Source organism: Salvelinus alpinus, chromosome 5, assembly GCF_045679555.1.
Source record: "Salvelinus alpinus chromosome 5, SLU_Salpinus.1, whole genome shotgun sequence".
Classification (NCBI taxonomy): Eukaryota; Metazoa; Chordata; class Actinopteri; order Salmoniformes; family Salmonidae; genus Salvelinus; species Salvelinus alpinus.
Window position 1 is genome coordinate 62,566,831 of NC_092090.1, and position 20,945 is coordinate 62,587,775.

The window sequence follows — 20,945 nt, forward strand, 5'->3', positions numbered from 1 at the left end:
GATACAGGTCTACAGGAACATGATACAGGAAGCACAGCAGAAGCAGAAGGACTCTGCCCCCTGGGTATCAAGACCAACCTGTCCGAATGGGAAATGATGGAACGGGAGTGACAGCGCATCGGATGGCACACTGCTGGAGGCGGAGCTCGGAGTGGCACGGAGAGAGAGACAGGTCGTTCTCCAAGACGCAGTTCAACTTTTTGGGCAGTCAAGGGAAGACCAGCGCTGAATACTGTAAATGGGTGAGACAGTCCTAGGGACTTCTTTTTTATATACATACACACACACACACACACACACACACACACACACACATACATAAATACATACACACATATACATAGTACGAATGCACAAAGTTGTGAGTGATAATGTGAAAGGTCTTCATAGTCAAATCAAGAGAAAGAAAATCGAAAAACGCAGCTGAAACAGTGCCAAGTAGTCTTTCTACAAAAAACACATTTATCTGGTATAGAACACCGGAAACTTTGTAGATCATGGGCTAACCAAGTTATTTTTCTTGCCATCAGTCAGGTAGGTGTGGGGTGGCCATTCTAATACAGAGGATGGTTCAATTTTCTCATTCCTTTCAACTTCAAGATACTGAAGGAAGATGTATTTTGATTAATGGGGGGGACAGATGCCTCCTTACTTAATGTTTATGCTCCCACTGATAATAACCTGCAGTTCGTTAAAAATATATTTAATTTAATTCTGGATAAGGCAACTGGGGTGCTTATAATCGGAGGGGATTTTAATTGTGTGACGTCAAACAATCTAGACAAGCTTCCTGCAACCAACGTTCTCTCCAAAATGAGTAAAGCACTTAAGAATAGCTGTGTTAAGGCTGGATATCTGGCACCATGTGCATCCTACTTTTTATTCTAGCCCAGACAACACTTTTTTCCCCAAAGAGTAATAACTAAGTGCGACATACTACCTACCCATCACTACCTACCCATCACTGTCCGACCATCGGCCAGTGAGTCTCCAATGGGACATAAGAAATAATATAATGTCTAAAAGATGGCGCTTTAACACTGGATTACTGAATGATATAGAATTGAAGGTATTTGTTGAATCAGAGACAAAGCAACAGCTTGAAATCAAAGCTTTGCCTGAAATGTCGCCTGTTACTCTCTGGGAGTGTGCCAAAGCGTACCTGAGAGGGCGTATAATTGACTTCGCGTCTGTAAAAAAAGAAAATAAGTGAGGCCTACAGTCATGCTTGAAAATAAAAAATGTGAATTACAGTGGCAGCATAAGCAGCAGCAATCCCACATCTTAAAGGAGATGAAAGTGGCAAGAGTAGAACTTAAAAAGCTGTTTTCTGGAAAATTATGTAATCTAAGGCTCTTAAAACATAAATATTATGAAAGTGGAAAGGGGACTTGTCGTCTATTGGCATACCAGGCTGCATCTACTATAAAGAAAATAAAACCTACCATTAATGATACTTTTCTAACAAAACCCAGCCATATTTGTGATGCATTTGCAGACTTGTGTAAAACACGTGATACATGCAAAAATGTGGAGGAGATTAAGGGCTTTCTTTAGAGCGTTAAATTGCCTCCTATTTCAGAGGAAGAAGAAAGAAATGGACGTGCCGATCACAGAAATTGAAATTAAGCAAGTGATGATAAATCAAAACACTTGAGTCCTTTACAAATGAATTCTATAAGACATTTGCTGAAAGTCTCTCCTATACTATTACACTGAACAAAAATGTATACGCAACATGTAAAGAGTTGGTCCCATGTTTCATGAGCGGAAATAAAACGTCCCCGAAATGTTCAATATGCTCAAAAAGCAGATTTCTCTCAAAATGTCAGGACAAATTTGTTTACATCCCTTTTAGTGAGAATTTCTCCTTTGCCAAGATAATCCATCCTGACAGGTGTGGCATTTCAAGAAGCTGATTAAACAGTATGATCATTACACAGGTGCACCTTGTGCTGGGGACAATAAAAGGCCACTAAAATGTGAATTTTTGTCACAACACAATGCCACGGATGTCTCAAGTTGAGGGAGCGTGCAATTGGCATGCTGACTGCATGAATGTCCACCAGAGCTGTTGCCAGATAATTGAATGTTAATTTCTCTACCATAAGCTGCCTCCAAACCGTTTTATAGAATTTGGCAGTACGTCCAACCAGCCTCAGAACCGAAGACCGCGTGTATGGTGTCGTGTGGGCGAGCGATTTGCTGATGTCAACGTTGTGCACAAAGTGCCCCATGGTGTAGGTGAGGTTATGGTATGGGCAGGCATAAGCTACAGACAGCGAACACAATTGCATTTTATCAATGGCAATTTGAATGCACAGACAGTGGCAAGATCCTGAGGCCCATTGTCATGCCATTCATCTGCCACCATCACCTCATGCTTCAGGTTTTCTGATCCACGCCCCTAATTTTTTTTAAGGTATCTGACCAACAGATGCATATCTGTATTCCCAGTCATGTGAAAGCCATAGATTAGGGCCTAATTAATGTATTTCAATTGACTGATTTCCTTATATGAACTGTAACTCAGTAAAATCTTTGAAATCTATCTTGATAGACGCATATATCATCATATAAATGCTACCCCCATGAATTACTGTTATCCACAAGGAAGTGAAAAACCCTACAGAATGCGGATCTTATAGACCTATTTCGCTGCTGAATTGTGACTACTGCAGCTTAACAAGCATACTGTCACAGACTGAAGCGATTTGTCAGCACTATCATACATCCGGACCAAACAGGGTTCATAACAGGGAGGTACTCAGGAAATAATATCCACAGGCTTCTCAACATCATGGCGCACTCCCGGAGAGTAGGAGATGAAGCTGTGGTCCTCTCTCTGGATGCAGAAAAGGCCTTTGACCGGGTTTCCTGGGAGTTTCTAGCCCAGACATTGATCAAATTTGGTCTCGGGCCAAGGTTTCTAAGTTGGATACAGGTATGCAAACTGGTGAGGGTCCAAAAAGATGACACTTTTTTTTGTTGCACTGAAACATGCAAAAAATCCCTGCTAGGGGGATAATACAGGTTAAACAACAAAGAATATGATCTTCAAGATCAGTCTCTGTGTGTAAAATAAAAAGTGGTTCGTGTGAACCTAACCCACAGCTAAAAAATGTAAAGAAAGCAATCCAATGTTATTTGTTGCCTAGACTTTACTGCAAATGAGAAAAAAAACAATACACTAATATCGCAGTTAGCCATGACAGCCTTTATAATAGAACGCTTGTGACCACACACATAAATATTGCACTTGGGGAAAAAAACATCTTAAAGTAGAATAGAATGAAACAAACTCTTTTTGCTATATTATAGTGGCCACTATAGACATCGATCAAGTGCACAAGGCTACATGTGTGCGAAAAACGTTCACTGAATTTTTTTCTTTTTAAATAATCTCCCCAACCTCACACACGTGTTACTGTCAAATTCAACACAAGCAATATCTTTGGGCTACACATTATTACATTGTACACTTTCTGCCTGTGGACATCTGTTCTACAATGTGCCAGCAGAGCATTGATACCCTTTGTTGGCATACTTGATCTCTTTCAGGCAGAGTACACCTGGCATACCCCTTCTTATCCACTGTATTGAAAAAGTGTGTGGTGTTCCTTTCACCTTCTATAGTGGCGTCCAGTTTAAGCCAGGCCCAGCTCCAGCTCCACTTGTTGAATAACAAGCAACGCCTCATTTTCACCTAATTCTCTCATTCTGAAAATTAACCACATACTGTAGAGGGAAAACACAGTTGACAGATAACTAGTTATAGTTAGCTAACGAACAAACTACTAACATTTCACACAGATTGCCAGGGTCCAGCAAGCAGCTAACGCGTTATAACTTGAGGAACGGCAAGGAGTCGTAGCGAATTGGTTAGATTACTAACGTTAGCTCATCTGACGTTCTAACGTTATCGGTCTGACTTTATTAGCCAGCCAATTTTCACCCCATAAACTCAATTTGATCAATTAAGTTGGCTAATGCCCATAATGTCTCTGACTAGCAAACAGATAACGTGAACCAGCTAGCAAGATACTTAACAATGCTAACAATACTTGGTCCACACCCCTTTCTCCCTCACCTCAAACTTTCCAAATGCCAGTTGTTTTTCGGTTACAGCTCATGAAGTACGCTTCATCACCTTCTCACCCCTGTCTCCGTGGTCAGGCTTCTCACCTACCTCTTCGTTATCGTTCAGGGGACGCGCTGCTGTAAATTAAATGACAAACTGCCTTTCCACTCTCCTGCGCTGATGCTGAAAAACTAGCAAATTGGTTGTCTCCTCTCTCTTCAGTCGCGTGATGCATTCTGTTGTTGTGTGAACTATTGAGGACCACAATGGAAATAAGTCCCAGACTTTATTGTGTGTTATCCTCAATGATTTTATTCATGTGCATGTATGGCTTTTAAGTTTTACGTGTGCTTGTTTTTTTTTAATGGTCGAATTAATAAACTAAACTAAATTGGCTGAGCCTTGGATACAGCCAGTATTGCTCAAAACGCGCATCACTCGTTTGCATACAGCCAGTAGTCATCCAAACTTTTCTCATCGGATTGACACGAATCACGTAGGTCACCTATTTTGGATTCAAAACGGCGAATTTCGCCGAAAGATGACTAGTTTGCATCCCTGTGGATAAGAATACTTTATTAAAATCCAAAAGCCTCAGTACATGCAAACATTGCTATATCCAATTATTTTATTCTGGATAGAGGGACAATACAAGGTTGCGGATTGAGTCCCCTACTGTTTGATAACTGTATTGAACCTTTGGCCCAAATGATAAGGGATGAAGAGGATATTAAAAAAGGTATTAAGATTGGTGGAGAGGAACATAAGATTTCCCTATATGCAGATGACATTCTCCTCTATTTATCTTAGCCACAGGCATCCATCCCATGTAGATGATTAAATAGTTTGGTCATTACTCGGGGTACAAAGTAAATGTTGACAAAGAGGCCATGAAAAGAGGAGGCGATATTTCACAGCAAGCAAAGGCCTTGCTATCATTTAAAATGGCCATATTGTAGTATAAGATATTTATGAATTACCATACCTGCTCGTCTAGATCATTTGTATGAAGCAAATTACACTAAAATGTATTGTATCAATAGAATTAGAGCAGATATGGACAGATGGAACATTCTGCCCCCTCTATCTAGTAGGGAGTAAAATCAGTCCAAATTAACATCCTGGCAAGATTACTACAGTATACCCATTTCCGATGCTACCTATCCCTATAACTACCTCTACTTTTGACCTACTGAATTGATTGATCACACGTTTTATAATAGTAAGAAAAACACCCAAGAGTGTGATTAAAAACACTGCAACTCTCTAAACAGTCAGGTGGACTAGTTGTGCCCAACCTTAATTAAGTATTACTACTGGGCAGCTCAACTTAAACCATTGACTGCCTGGCTTGTTGATGACAGTGGGTCTCGATGGCTCAACATTGAGAAGTCCTTTTGTACTTCAATACCCCGGCAGCTCTTCCATTTTCCAATTCCAACATCAGAGAACATGAGCTAAGCACCTGGTCTCAGTTCAAAATTAAGATTTGGAGAGTGGTTCAGAAAATATCCATATACCCGTCAGTCTCAAAACGTTGTACCATCTCTGACTCAGGTTATAAAAGGGTGGTCTGGATTTAATCTGTCTTTCATACACCAACTTTTCCATGGAGACACATTAAAGTCATTCCAACAGCAAACAGAGTGAGTTTGGCCTTCCTAGTAGGGTTGGGCGGTATTCCGAGTTTCATTTCGTCATACCGTTCTCCTCTCACCCTGGGATTTACGGTATTACCAGTTTAGTACACAAGGGGCCGCCAAAAAAAACACAACCCATTGGGCTTCTATTACCAGAATAGCGAATTGGCATGGAGGATGCTAGCTAAATATGCTAACGAGCGCAAACAAAAATAAACTAATTGCAAAGACAGGCAATCTAGCTCAAGTTATACATATATAGGTAGGAGCTACCAATTGCCATTTTTGGTGAGTTTGGACATCTACAAGCGAATATGAACAAGAGACATTGTGCAAATGAACAACGTTTTGATGCACGCAGTACTGGCTCTGGAGTCTGGAGTTGCTAAGGCAACGGGCCTGCCTCAGAGAAGAGGGGGAGGAGCAAACAGGCCGAGAACGGAGAGGAGAAAAAACGCAATGAAATCAAGACAGCAGGGGCAGCAGTACAAATAACTCACCCAAAGAGCTTTGCCTTCTCAAACACGGCAGAAAGCTAACACAATATGATGCCCTTAATAATTCAGACACTTACTTAGATGGCAAGTAAACTAGGGGTCGTGTTAACGCATAATTCTGCGCTTTTTCACGCGGGAGAAAAAAAGATAAAACACATAAGAAATATCTTGCTGTGTTTTCTAAACACAGATCTAAAATGCTTCTTATTGTAATTTCTGCTTGGCATCAGACTCATTTTGTGCTTCAGATGCACTTCTAAACTCGGATGAGAATTCACAAACAGGCATTCTATCAGCTAGCTACATTCTTTCTATGATAAGCCTAAACATGAATAATATGATGGCCATGCATCGTTTTTGAAAAAAAGACCTTGCCGTTTCATTGTAAGCTCATTTACTCGTATGGTTGCCCGCCAAATAGCGTCACACTTCTGTTGTCATCCAATGAAAATGAAGCTTATGTCGAATGTGTTGCACTCGTGTATTTTCTGTGAAGTCCCTGATTACTCTATTGAAGCCAAAAAAAACACTTGACTTTCAATATAAAACATGACTCCTGTCAATACACAGCTGTATTCGCCTGCTCCCGTTTTTCCTGTTGTGCTATTTACAAACAAAACAGGTGACTGGCTCAACTGTGCTGGGAAACTAAGTAGGCTTCGTAATGTAAAATAATGTGACAGGTGAAATAAGAACGCAATCTTCTTTGTCTCCTAACGCATTGCACAAGTTGACTGCGGGTATTTACTGAAATGGCTACAAATATTAAAATGTATTGAAAAACCATCCCGTGGCTATTTCCAAATACCCCGGTATACGGTATACCACCCAAGCCTACTACCTAGGACAGACGTGTATACATTCTTATAAAATCAGACACTTTCTAGAGAAGCATAAAGACTGGGCTATCATCCAGCACCCCAAAAACACTAGAACTGTTCCTGACGAGGTCTCAAAATCAAGATCCTGTCACCAACAGTACCTTGTTTCAACTGATGATTGTGACTCTTTGTATTTGAAAAGTAAATAAGAGATAGAAATAGAGAAGGTTATCTCAGACCAAGAATGGGGTGCAATATGTACTGAGGTACTCATAGTAACAAATCTTGGAGAGAATTTAAGCGGAAAGTGACTTTACATTTTTTCAGAACCCCCAAACGTTACGTTAAAAAGCCGGAGTCACCGCCGCCAGTGACTGCTGGACGCAGTGTGGAGAACAAGAAGGTAACCACCATCATATATTCTGGTCCTGTCCAAAGTTGAGCAACTTCTGGGACTTGGTGTACAGGGACCTCTGCCAAGTTTTTGAAGCAGAAATCCCACGGGATTTTAAGACCGCTGTATTAGGTGTTGTATCGGCTGGTATCATTGGCAGGAAAAGTATTTATTTGTTACAAATTGGCTTCAACCCAGCGGTTGTCCAAAATCTAAAGAGATTTATGAAATGGAAAGGATAACCCATTCTTTAAGACTTCAGGGTGAAACATGTATTTATAAAATGGGTACCTATAGAGAATACCCTTTTTCTGACACCCAACTAGAGTGATCCAAGCCCCCCCCCCCCGGCTTTTATTCCTTTATTTCTTCTCCTTTTTATATTACTGTCCTGTCTGTCTGTTACTCAGTGATACTACTCTATTACAACTATTGCCGTCTTGTCCTCTTTTCTATTATTATTATTTATTTTATTTTGTCAAGTATAACTTCTTATAGATAATAATATTAGTATGGTCTGTATTGTGGTACATGTACTGAATATGCACCTTTTGAAATGTTTTACTTATTTTTGTATTTTTTATTTCCCTTCTATTTAACCAGGTAGGCTAGTTGAGAACAAGTTCTCATTTACAACTGCGACCTGGCCAAGATAAAGCAATGCAGTGCGACAAAAACAATACAGAGTTACACATAAACAAAGGTACAGTCAATAACACAAAATAAAAGAAAAATAGAAAAATATATGTACAGTGTGTACAAATGTAGAAGAGTAGGGAGGTAAGGCAATAAATAGTCCATAGAGGCGAAAATAATGACAATTTAGCAATTAATACTGGAGTGATAGATGTGCAGATGATGATGTGCAAGTAGAGATACTGGGGTGAAAAAGAGCAAGACCAATGACAATAATTATATATTTTTAAAATGGCTTTTTACCCAATCAAAAGTCAAATTGACATACCAATTAGACCTGGCTCAAAATATTCAAATGTACAATTAAAACAATTTCCATATATGGATATGAAGTATGGGGTCCACTAACCAATCAAGATTTCAATGCTTTTTATTTTATTTTATTTTTTACAAACATCAAACTTAAATCCTTCATGCAGAATTCTGCAAAAGCATTCCTAGAGTACAGAGAAAAGCCCCAAATAGTGCATGCAGGGCAGAATTAGGCCAATATCCAATACTAATTAATATCAAAAAACGAGCCATCAAATTCTAACCACCTAAAAACAAGCGATCCCCACTCCTACCACTACAAAGCCCTGAAATGACAAGAGATTAACAGAGAAAAGTCCCCTCATCCAGCTAGTCCTGAAAGCAAGTTCACAAATCACTACCAACCCAACAAAGCCTCAAGACAGCACTCGGACCCAACCAAATAAATAATAATATTACCTATTGGGAAAGCATTACAAAATCTCAAAGTAAATGTAAATGCTATTTGGCCCTAAACACACAATGGCAGACCCTGACCACTGTGACTGAAAGAAAGCTGAGATTTTTTTTTTACAAAAGTACAGACTCAGTCAGGATAGCCTTAACATTGAAAGAGGCCGCCAAAGCCAGACCTGGCTCTCAAGAGAAGACAGGTTGTGTGTCCACTGCCCACAAAATGAGGTGGAAACTGAGCTTCACTTCCTAATCTCCTGGCAAATATTTCCCTCAGATTACAAGGACTCAAAAATAATTTGAAAACATATCAAATATAGACAAGCTCCTGTATCCGTCAGGTGAAATACCACAGTGTGCAAACGTCGCAGCAAAATGTGTGACCTGTTGCGATAAGGTTAACCAGTGGAGAACAAACACTAAAGTAAATAAAACCTAGGCCATATATTTATCCGTTTAGTTATTTATCTTACCATTTGTAATTCTACTTTTTTTGCACACACAGCACATGCTCTCGCAAACACTGGGCCCTAGTGGAGCCAGCGAGTTGTACGAGTAGTTTAATTCGTCTGAACCATTATCTTCATTTATAGGCTATTTTAAATTGTATTTCGTGTAGCGACCGACGGCCTGTACAGGTCCGGAGAGAGAGCCTAAATTCTAGTCCCATTCATATGCCTAATGATCTGTAAATAGCTGATAGGAAGAGGTGAGACATGGAAATACACACACACACACACACACACACACACACACACACACACACACACACACACACACACACACACACACACACACACACACACACACACACACACACACACACACACACACACACACACACACACACACAGAGAGAGAGAGAGAGAGAGAGAGGGTCAGTTCCTCTCCAGTGCACTAAGCCAAATGACCAGGGCTTACCAGGACGTGACATCACTCAGTCACAAAGAGTCTGACCCCACTGACGATAGAAGATAGACACATAACACCATAGATAGAGAGAGGTCTCGTTCTGTACACCACTGACACCCAGAAGATACAGACAGATAACACCATAGATAGAGAGAGGTCTCGTTCTGTACACCACTGACACCCAGAAGATACAGACAGATAACACCATAGATAGAGAGAGGTCTCGTTCTGTACACCACTGACACCCAGAAGATACAGACAGATAACACCAGATAGAGAGAGGTCTCATTCTGTACACCACTGACACCCAGAAGATACAGACAGATAACACCATAGATAGAGAGAGGTCTCGTTCTGTACACCACTGACACCCAGAAGATACAGACAGATAACACCATAGATAGAGAGAGGTCTCGTTCTGTACATCACTGACACCCAGAAGATACAGACAGATAACACCATAGATAGAGAGAGGTCTCATTCTGTACACCACTGACACCCAGAAGATACAGACAGGTAACACCATAGATAGAGAGAGGTCTCATTCTGTACTCCACGGATGCACACACACACACTTATTAAGAAATGAACAACCACCCCAAACACACAACCTCTGCACCCACATACCACACAATACCTCCACCATCTCACACACACACACACACACACACACACACACACACACACACACACACACACACACACACACACACACACACACACACACACACACACACACACACACACACACACACACACACACACCTCCAGGCTATAGAATACAAGTCAGTCAGTCTTAGTGCTGGGCAGAGCTTATTCCCCATCTGATTCGAAGGCCACAGAAGATATGGAAAAGCTATTTAACCCTTAACTTAGCAGCACCCCACACCCTCACACACACCCTCACTCCGTACACCCCCGTCTTTTGTCGGTCCCCAGGTTGGAAGTCTTATCCAAAAAGGAAAGGATTATTTTTCTTGAAGCACCACCAAAATTATACATCCTCCATTTCTCCCTTCTCCACCCGATGGCTGTGAATAAAATGATTATTACTCTATAATTCCCCACCCCTTCATCCCCTGTCTCCCTTCAGTCTTCTCCCCACCCGCCCCTCCTCTCCTCTCCCCCAGACCTGTGTGTGTTCTGGTCTTATCTCGGCGTGAGGGGTTGGCTCGCAGGGCTCAGGGGGCACACTGTGATTATGTATTTGTCTGTTCCAGTCAGGGAGAGGAGATAAGGGACCAGAGGCTTCCACCAACCCCAGAGAAGGTGAGCCCTACATGGGGTGCATGTGCCTGCCTACCTGCCTGCCTCTTTCTATGCATCACTATCACTATTTTGTTTCCCTCTCTAAAAACACACACACACAAACACACGTAAATAATGTTTAAAAAATGAAAAATAAGTGATTATAATGCTACTCAAAGTAAGCGTCAAAACCTGCCCATTGTTATCAGATAATCTCTTGGTAAATACCAGAATCAGAGTTGGGCTCAATTCAGAATTAAATGAAGAATACCTCAAATTTCAATTCAATTCTTGAATTTGAATTCAATTAGTATACAGGACACAGAATTGCAATTTGAATTGGAAAAATAATTAAATTCAGAGAAATTCAAATGCCTCTTCTATGCTATATTAGGTGTAGTCTATACAAATGTATATCTTGTACATAAAACATGTTGTTATATACATGCATATAAAATATTGTTGAAACTTGAAAAAACTTGAATGCAAATATTCTAAGTCATTACATTTCATTAATCACTTAAATTTGGTTAAAAATGGCGGAAATACTACATTTTCCAGAATGCATTAGTTTAACCCACAAGTTCACACTAACAAATTAAATGGGTGGTGGAAATATAAGCACTAAGGTTAAAAGAGTATACGAACATTGTTTCCAGGGAAAAGTGATGTATTATTTGGTATCTGAAAGTGTGACCTGTCTGTTTCAAATGAAACTCATGTTCGATGACTGAGTGGAATTTATTTGAATTGCACTGAATTCAATTCTACTCCCGTCATTCAAATTCAAATTCTACATCCTGTGGGGTGTGGCCAATTCAATTTGAATTTCAACTCATGAGTTGAATGGGAGTCAATTCCCAAACTCTGAACTGAGCCCAACCCTGACGAGAAAACCGTAAAAATCTCCTCCTCACCAGCCCTTGCTCAGCGTAAATGTTATTTGACGGGGCCAACTCATTTTAAAATAACTCGTCTTTCAAGTCTCAAATTAATACCAGAGACACAATGTCAAATAAAAAAAGGGCACATCCATTGCCTGTTTCCAACATGGTTCCTTTCTGACATTCTAGAAACAGCCCATTTTGTTTGGTCTCTGGCCGCCACTCTCCTGAGAAGGCTCACACACACAAAGGCATTCCACACTCCACATTCTGCAGCGCTGGGGAGGCTGATGTGATGTATGAGGGCATTGTGGAAAAGTGGAGCCCATCACGGAGACATCTAAGGCAGGGGAGTGAAGGCTTTCTGGCCCTGAACAACACTCTTACAGAGTTTGATACGGACGACCTTGAGTTTAATGACTTCCAAATGAGCGCTGTGCGTTTGACAGACAGAGAGGGATGTGTTGATGTACCATTAGCTCCATACACAGGGTTGGAGGGGTCAGTGTAATGGACGTCTGTCAGGGCGTTTTCTCCCCTCTCTACTTTGATAATGAAACTGTTAGATGTGGGGAGGGGGACGGCCTCAGCTGCGTCTCAGTTCGGCTTTCAAAGGGAGCGTGAAGCGGATCGCAGGCTAGGCTACTAGAGGTCAGAGAGAGAGAGAGGTCAGAGAGAGAGAGAGGGAGGAAATCTCACACTGTCATTTTTCACCGTGTTTAACTTCGATACTGTTGTTAATACTCACATGGGCATGCACGCACAGACACTTTACACACAGTCATTAAAACAAAAAAAAGGTCAAACTCCAGCTGGGTTGGTCCAATCACACACTCAGACCTCATTCATTCCGGCTCCACCTCTGTGGTCTGACCTTTGACCTTACTCAAGAGAGACCCCTCGACCCTAAAAAGGGGAACGATTCATCTGGGAGGTTAACGCACACAGACAAATGAAGGAAAACATTCATCTGGTGAAGGATCCACCGAGCAGACCAGAGAAGTAAAACGAGACGAGTGAGGCCACCGGCAAAGACGCACACACCCTGATCCCGTATCCATTACCATGCCTTGGGATGTGACAACCAACGTCAACACAACCATTAATACCGCCACAAGCCTTCGGTGCCTAAGATGTATCCCTTTGTTGTGTGACAGATATTCTGTTATGTGGTTGTATATCACAAAACAAATGTTAACACAGAAAACAGTTCGTTCCCATGGCCCTAAAATAGATACAATTGGAGCATATTTTATTTTATTGCCTACAATTTAATTACTGCTACAAAACATTCTATTTTATTCTACACCTTTGTGGTGAACTACTTGAATTGGCAGATCACTTGATAAAAAATTTAACTTTAATTGAATCCCGCTCGCAACGTCGTTTCTCAGAAGTGGCTACAAAGTCTATCAAAAGGTAAATTAATAGTAACCAATGCAAGAAAAGTTAATAAAAGTAATGGATTTTTCCTGATAACTCAGGAGTGTTTGTAAGAACGTCACTGATATGAGCGAGCGTGACAATAGACAGAACGAGCCAGGAGAGGAGAGACGGAGCGATGGCAGATGTCCTCGGAGTAATCAGAAATGCAACGATTTCAAAACGGAAGAATATTTCCAATGGCTGCTGAACGAGACTGAATGAGGTGAGGAATCCAAGTCGAAACGCTGATAATTACCACCTCTGATTAGTCAGAGAGAGAGAGAGAGAGAGAGAGAGAGAGAGAGAGAGAGAGAGAGAGAGAGAGAGAGAGAGAGAGAGAGAAAATGAGGGAGAGAGACAGAGAGAGAGACAGAGAGAGAGAGAGAGAAAAGGAGGGAGAGAGAGAGAGAGATAGAAAAGGAGGGGGAGAGAGAGACAGAGAGAGATAGAAAAGGAGGGAGACAGAGAGACAGAGAGAGATAGAAAAGGAGGGGGAGAGAGAGATAGAAAAGGTGGGAGAGAGAGAGACAGAGAGAGATAGAAAAAGAGGGAGAGAGAGAGGGGGGGTTACTATGGTGCTGGTGTGCGACCAGGAAACTGAAGAGTAAGGTGTCAAACGCAGAGACACACACTGAACATATGTCATGGAACTAAGTCTTCTCTTGGTTTACACAATTACCTCATGTTCTAATGAACAGTAACCTCCATGAACACACAGGGATAACTTTCACTTATCTAGCGTGGGTTCACTTCCCCCAATTACCTGCAGGTATGCTAATATGATAATGAATTGTTAGCGTCATTATATTTCTCTGAAGCGGCGTGCCCAAGGTCAAAGCAAACAGCTCGGTTGATCGGCCAGACCGTGAAAAATAAATTAATCTGCTGTTTAATCTAATAATGAGGCAGAGCATCAGGCTTCTCCTCTCATTAACACAAGTGTAATTGCATTTGAGGAGGCACACACGCCAACTTACACACAGGCAAAGATCAATTCATTACAGGTGGAAAAGGGGAAATAGCAGTACTGAAACAGAAAACACAAAAAAAACACAGGATTACCTGATAATTGACATTCTGTGTGACTGTGTGTGTGTGTGTGCGATATCTTTAACCATGAAGCCCTTCTCATTAGCATGGTAATAGTGAAACAGCAGGGTGTTGTATTAGGATTCGTCTCATTACACTTTCAGGAGATTTAAAGTTTACTTTGAAAGTTACAAAAACACTCAGACCTGTAGTTAAAGGAAAGTATTTCAGAAAAGTTGCATGCCATTCGTAAAAAAACAAAAAAACACTTCAATAATAATAACTTTCATTTCTAAATATAAAAACTGCTTCTACAGAGTACTTACTTTCCTTGGCATTCAGCTAATGTATGTACTTATTCCACCTTAATTTAGCCAGGTGTTCACAGCCTGCTTGATACTTTGCGAGACATTAGTAGAAAAATGTTTTACAAAAAAATGGAAAACCTGATTTCCACACCGTAGCTTGCATTCATTCACCCGCACGCACAGGTAAACGTTGGCCATTTTATGAAGCCTACTCACCCCAGTAAGATGGATGACTCCCAGTGATGTCACAGAACAGCCCATGAAGCCCACAAACTGCAGCTCGGGACAGTGCTCGGCAAACGCCCTCACCGACTTATCAGTCACCTGACAGAGGAGAGAGGGAGGGGAAGGGTTAACATTTCAACGTGCCGGAGCTTTTTCAAAGAGAAAGTCGACCAAAACATTTGGAAGCATTTTGGAGTTACCCTCGCGCACCAGCTGTGTGTCTGACAACACTAATGTCGGTGTGCCTAGAAGCCTGACACGAAGAGTTAGTACTGTATCTAGTAAGTATTTCTGTCTCTGCTTTTTCAACAGAAACATACTTTTTTTTAAATAATGAATTTAGAGGTCAAAACCTGGTGTCCTGGTCTTTTGTGTGTGATTAGCTCCATTCTATATTTAATGCCCATCAGATATTCTGTCACTGCACTCTCCCTATCACTGTGTCAACATTCAATGCCTCTCCTTCCCTTTGAAGTTGACTTGAATTGCTGGAAGAGAGAGGAGAGGGAACGAACGAAGGAATAAAAAGAAAAGGGGGAGCGGTTGAAGGACTGGGACAGGCAGTTGGTTCGGGGCGCAGAGCTATGATGGATTAGTCCGTCTCCATCCTTTCACAGAGGAGGAAACGCAAACAGCTCGTTATGGATTGATGATCAATACGCAGGGTGAACATTGTCCCGGTCCCTCTCACTATATCAATATGGATTCCACACAAATTCTTCAGAGAGCGGCATTGACGAAAATGAGAGCATTTTTTCCTTTGCTAAGCAGGGTGTATCTGCTCTCTGAAAGATGGGAACGATAGCTTGCATTCATTTCCACGCCGTAAGTTATATTCTTTCACCCACACACACGGGTAAACGTTGGCCATTTTATGAAGTTGCATGCTAATATATATATCAAACACAGAGTGGGGGGGGGGGGGGCAAGAAGAGTGAGAGAGAGAGAGAGATTACTGTCCGTTTCTCCACTGACATCAAACTGAGAACACACAAAGAAAGCAAACAACAAAAAAACAGCTCTCTGTATTCAGTTGGCTTGTTGACTCTCCCTGTTCCCCTCTCATTTAAATCCCAGAACACACAACATTTTGGTCAATATAAAGATGAAAGAAGAGGAGAACACTAGGGTGAAAAAGGGGGATAAAGGGAGGATAGGAAAAGAAACCGTATCACTCCAGTAGGTCCTGCATGAACTCCACAGAGACCGAAGAAAGAAGACGGGAGGCGGAGGCACGGGACTGCAGACTTACAGATCCATATTATCCCACACTAGGTTGCAAGACAAACTAAAGTATACAGCAAAGGCTGGGCTAAAGCAGTGCCATGGAAACAATGTGAGTGTTCGATTTTACTATCCTTGTGGGGACCAGAAGTCCTTGCCAGTCCCCACAAGAGAAAATGCTATTTTAGGGATCAGGTTTAGGGTTAAGGTTATAATTAGGGTTAGGTTTTGTGGTTAAGGTTAAGGAAAATGGGATTTTGAATGGGAATCAATTGTTTGGTCCCCAGAAAGATAGTAAAACAAACATGTGTGTGTGTGTGTGTTTGTTTTGGGGTTTAGCCCTGGTTGAGCGCTTCTCAGATTACATATAGTGCTGACATTGCTAATAACACAAAATACCAATATCCTTGTTCATTTAATAAAGCCAGACATGCCCTTTGAAATGGGATGTTTTCCATATAAATCAACGAGCTGCTTTGATGTTTATGAGAGAGCATTACGAGGAGGGGAAACGTGAGAGGAGGAACCCATGGGGTTCTGGTATACTGTTCTACAAAAGACTGCACACACATCACACACACACAAACGCACAAAGTCACACACACACACACGTTCCCAGCTTCCCCACTGTGTTCACACTGAAAAGATGCATCGTCTCAGAGACTATTGTGATGCACCCCATGAATCATGTTCATAATGAAAGATAAAAGAATGCACATCATTTCCACTGTCCCAGATGAGACCGGGTTTGGACTGGCCACTGAGCATGGCAAACAGCCTTAGTGTCAGATCTGAATGCGAAATCGGTCATTTGTCCAGCATGCCGTTACCAGCTGGGTTGAAGATCTTGGAAACACAAAACTTCCCTGTTTCAGAAGGTTTGAATAAATGTTGTCGCCCTACTGAACATGATCCGGAAGGTGGCCTTGCAGGAACACTGGTTGTCTTTACTACTCCAGGGTCAACAGCATTTTAAACGGCTATAGGTGGGAAGCAAATTAAGATTACGGTCTGTGAGAACCTCATCAGTGAAACCGGTGACACACACACAATTTTGCAAACGCACACAAACACTGAAAAGTCTCTCTCAAACACACCCCTTTCTCTTAGAAACAAACACACAATTTAAATATGTTTTATTGTTACATACAGTACACGCAAAATGTGTTTTTTTCCCAGCTTGCGTATTTGACCCGCTAGGCTACCTGCCGCCCATTTCAAAGCAAAGACTCTTTCTAATCACATCCGATATGATCAAAGCAAACAGTCACACAGACACACATACTGCTATTGACCTCTGTACTAAACAACTGCTGATCAGAGACTCTCCCATGTTAAATCAGTCCGATTCTGACGTCTCTTAAACATCATGCGACGCAGCTATATCAAAGGGGGACCACCTCAGACTGTCCTGCCTGCTTTATCCTCGTCTGTCTGGCTCTCTATCCAGAAACAACATTGATTGGCCAGCGTGTCCCCTCACCTAGTTCCCAGGTCGAAATCCGTCTTAATTAGAGAAAGCAGGAAAAACATATTTCTTCTCTCTTCACTCCGGTCTTTAGGCCAAAGACTCGGTCGCATTTTCCATACTTTTGTCCCATTTTTCTCTCCGTCGCCTTTTTGTTATCTTAAAGGTTATCAGGGCGAGGGAGAGGAAGATGGAACGCCAAGGAGAGCGAGAAACAGAGAGGAGGAGGAATAGAGAGGAGGCTCATCAGTCTCTGCTTTGCTCAGCCAACATGCCATCCATTACTCCTGCTCAGACTGAAGTTACCCACACATGATTGTCTTGCCTCAACAAAGTCCTCAAATGAAGCCAAATGTGAAGCTATATTCATCTCTTCTATTTCAAAATTGGGTTTGTATAGAAACGCTCCCACAGATGAAAAGGACATACAGCTCATAGAAATCCATTCCAAAGCAATGATCTGAACGGAAGTCGGAGTTGGCCAGTGATACACTATATATACACAAAGGTATGTGGACACCCCTTCAAATTAGTGGTTTCGGCTATTTTAGCCACACCCGTTGCTGTGGCCCACCAATCTCCATAGAGAAACAATGGCAGTAGAATGGCCTTACTGAAGAGCTCAATGACTCCACGTGGCACCGCATAGGATGCCACCTTTCCAACAAGTCAGTTGGTCAAATGTATGCCCTGCTAGAGCTGCCCCGGTCAACTATAAGTGCTGTTATTGTGAAGTGGAAATGTCTAGGAGCACCAACAGCTCAGCCGCAAAGTGGTAGGCCACACGAGCTCACAAAACGGGGTCGTGTGTAAAAATCGCCTGTCCTCAGTTGCAACACCCACTACCAAGGCCTCTGGAAGCACAAGAACTGTTCCTCGGGAGCTTCATGAAATGGGTTTCAATAGCTGCGCAGCCGCAAACGAGCCTAGAATCACCATGCGCAATGCCAAGTCTCGGCTGGATGGAGCGGCGTGAAGCTCGCCGCCATTGGACTCTGGAGCAGTGGAAAAGCGTTCACTGGAGTGATGAATCACACTTCACCATCTGGCAGTCCGATGGACTAATCTGGGTTTGGCGAATGCCAGGAGAACGGTACCTGCCCCAGTGCATAGTGCCAACTGTAAAGTTTGGTGGAGGAGGAATAATGGTCTGGGGCTGTTTTTCATGGTTTGGGCTAGGCCCCTTAGTTCCAGGGAAGTCTTAACGCTACAACATACAATGACATTCCAGTCAATTCTGTGCTTCTAACTTTGTGGCAACAGTTTGTGGAAGGCACTTTCCTGTTCCAGCATGACAATGCCCCTGTGCACAAAGCGAGGTCCATACAGAAATGGTTTGTCGAGATCGGGGTGGAAGAACTTGACTGGCCTGCACAGAGCCCTGACCTCAACCCCATCGGGCACCTTTGGGGTGAATTGGAACGCAGACCGCGAGCCAGGCCTAATCGCGCAATATCTGAGCCCAATCTCACGAATGCCCGTGGCTGAATTGAAGCAAGTCCCCGCAGCAATGTTCCAACATCTAGTGGAAAGCCTTCCCAGAAGAGTGGAGGCTGTTATAGCGGCAAAGGGGGGACCAAATCCATATTAATGCCAATGATCTTGGAATGAGATGTTCGACGAGCAGGTATCCACATACTTTTGGTCATGTAGTGTACGTTGCAATCCATTTGAAATAGAATATAATAAAATATATAAATATAATATAGTTCTGTGCTCTGTACGCGGAAGGAGAGGGAATGAGACCGAGTGCGAGAGAAAGATGGAGGTTTTTCCTACTGTACGTTTTCAGATCGGTGCAGATGAGGAAGAGGTGATCAGTTTAGACTATCGAGATGCACCCCAAGTCTTTTTCTGTATTTTTCTATTGGAAAGTACTCTGCATCCAGGCGGGACATGATTTGCACAGCTGGCATATGAAGCAGGTTGGCCTGAAAGCAAACCTTCACTCTGCCAATAGACCATCAGGAAAACATTTTCAGTTTGAGTACCAACAGAATCAAAACCAACATACTGACATGATTCCTAAATGACTGCCGTCTGGACCAAGGCAAACAAATCATGGACTGGCCATATTCAAACTGTCCATCAGAGCTGTGTGTGTGTGTGTGTGTTAACTCATAACAGGTGAGTGGGGAGACAGAGAGAGGAGAATCCTATCCCACCAGAGCGTAACAGGGCAGGATGGGCACGGTTTCATACGAACTGTACCGTCCGTTAAAGTGGTGTGTGTATGTGTGCGTGCAAAACACTAGGGAACAGCATCTCTGCACCCTTCACTCCTCTTCATGCTCACCCCATTCCTCAGACTCTCACTCGGGTCTTGATTTAAAAAGATGAAAAGAGGAGTGCAGAAGGAGTGCCTAGCTCACAGAGGTCTGAAAGCCTTTTAGGAGGGGATCTGGTTTTTAATGGCCTCATTCAGAGTCTGAAGGGTTCAGTTTTGTTCCAGTCAGTCCCTGAGCTAGGTTTGGGAAGGAGGTTGCCATTTAGCCAACTGCAGGGGGTGTCGTTGAGAAAATGCTGGGCTAAGCAGACTCCTAGTCTAAAGTGGGTATTTAAAAACCTGTCGATGGCAGCTCACACAGAGCCTCATGAAGTATTGAACAGGTGCTCCCGCATTATCCACATGCACGCAACATCGAATCCGGTCGTGTGTGCATGGCAGTCCTTTAAAAGTCAAACGACACGACTGCTTCCCTTCTCCCGCCGCGCCCGTCAGAAACCCAACTAAACCCGCGGGACAAGAGCGGGAAACCCGCTATAGTTGAACCAATTGAAACCCAGCCGGTCTACATCGGTCCATTTATTAAGAGGGTTTTATTAAAGCACTCCAAGCAGCTTCGGGGCTTCCTGATAACGCTCGTAAACTGACACAGAAGCCAAATGTTGAAGTGGGATGATTCTCATCAAAGCTATTTTTTCCCAGAGCAATCATTTCAACTCATAAATACTCTCCTAGGATGGATATCTCTTTGTTTATAGTGGTGATGATGGCTTCATGAAGGAGCAGTTACACACAAAAGAGAAGAGAACTCACATGGACACTTAGTATTGATTTGAAAAGACGGAGGTGGCGAAAAGGTAAATGAACACTTCCCTATTGTAAGTAAATAGAGTCAATGCAAGCTAGGTCCAACGTAAACGATCTACAATACAGTAATACAAAACACACACACAGTACGCCACATGATTCGCACATAGCCTGCAGTGTAGATTTAAATTGCATATTTGTTTTTTTGTAAACACTGTGGAACCCAAAAGGCTACATTTCGTAGAATATATGAACATAGTTTAGCCAGCACACACAGCTCCTGATGAACTGTGAAGTTGTTTGCTGACATTGGCCTGTCTAGAGTATTGCCCCCGTCACTCAAACACAACTTCA

General features: G+C 42.3%; 1 protein-coding gene across 4 annotated transcripts in view; it reads right to left on the bottom strand.

The window, feature by feature from the left end:
• LOC139576443 (F-box/LRR-repeat protein 17-like) overlaps nucleotides 1-20,945 on the bottom strand; it is a 321,636-nt gene that overhangs the window by 207,848 nt on the left and 92,843 nt on the right. For all 4 annotated transcript variants that reach the window (XM_071402571.1, XM_071402573.1, XM_071402572.1 and 1 more), the window contains one exon: nucleotides 14,857-14,964. In XM_071402571.1, the coding sequence (XP_071258672.1) occupies nucleotides 14,857-14,964 (108 nt within the window). The remainder of the gene's footprint in view (nucleotides 1-14,856; nucleotides 14,965-20,945) is intronic.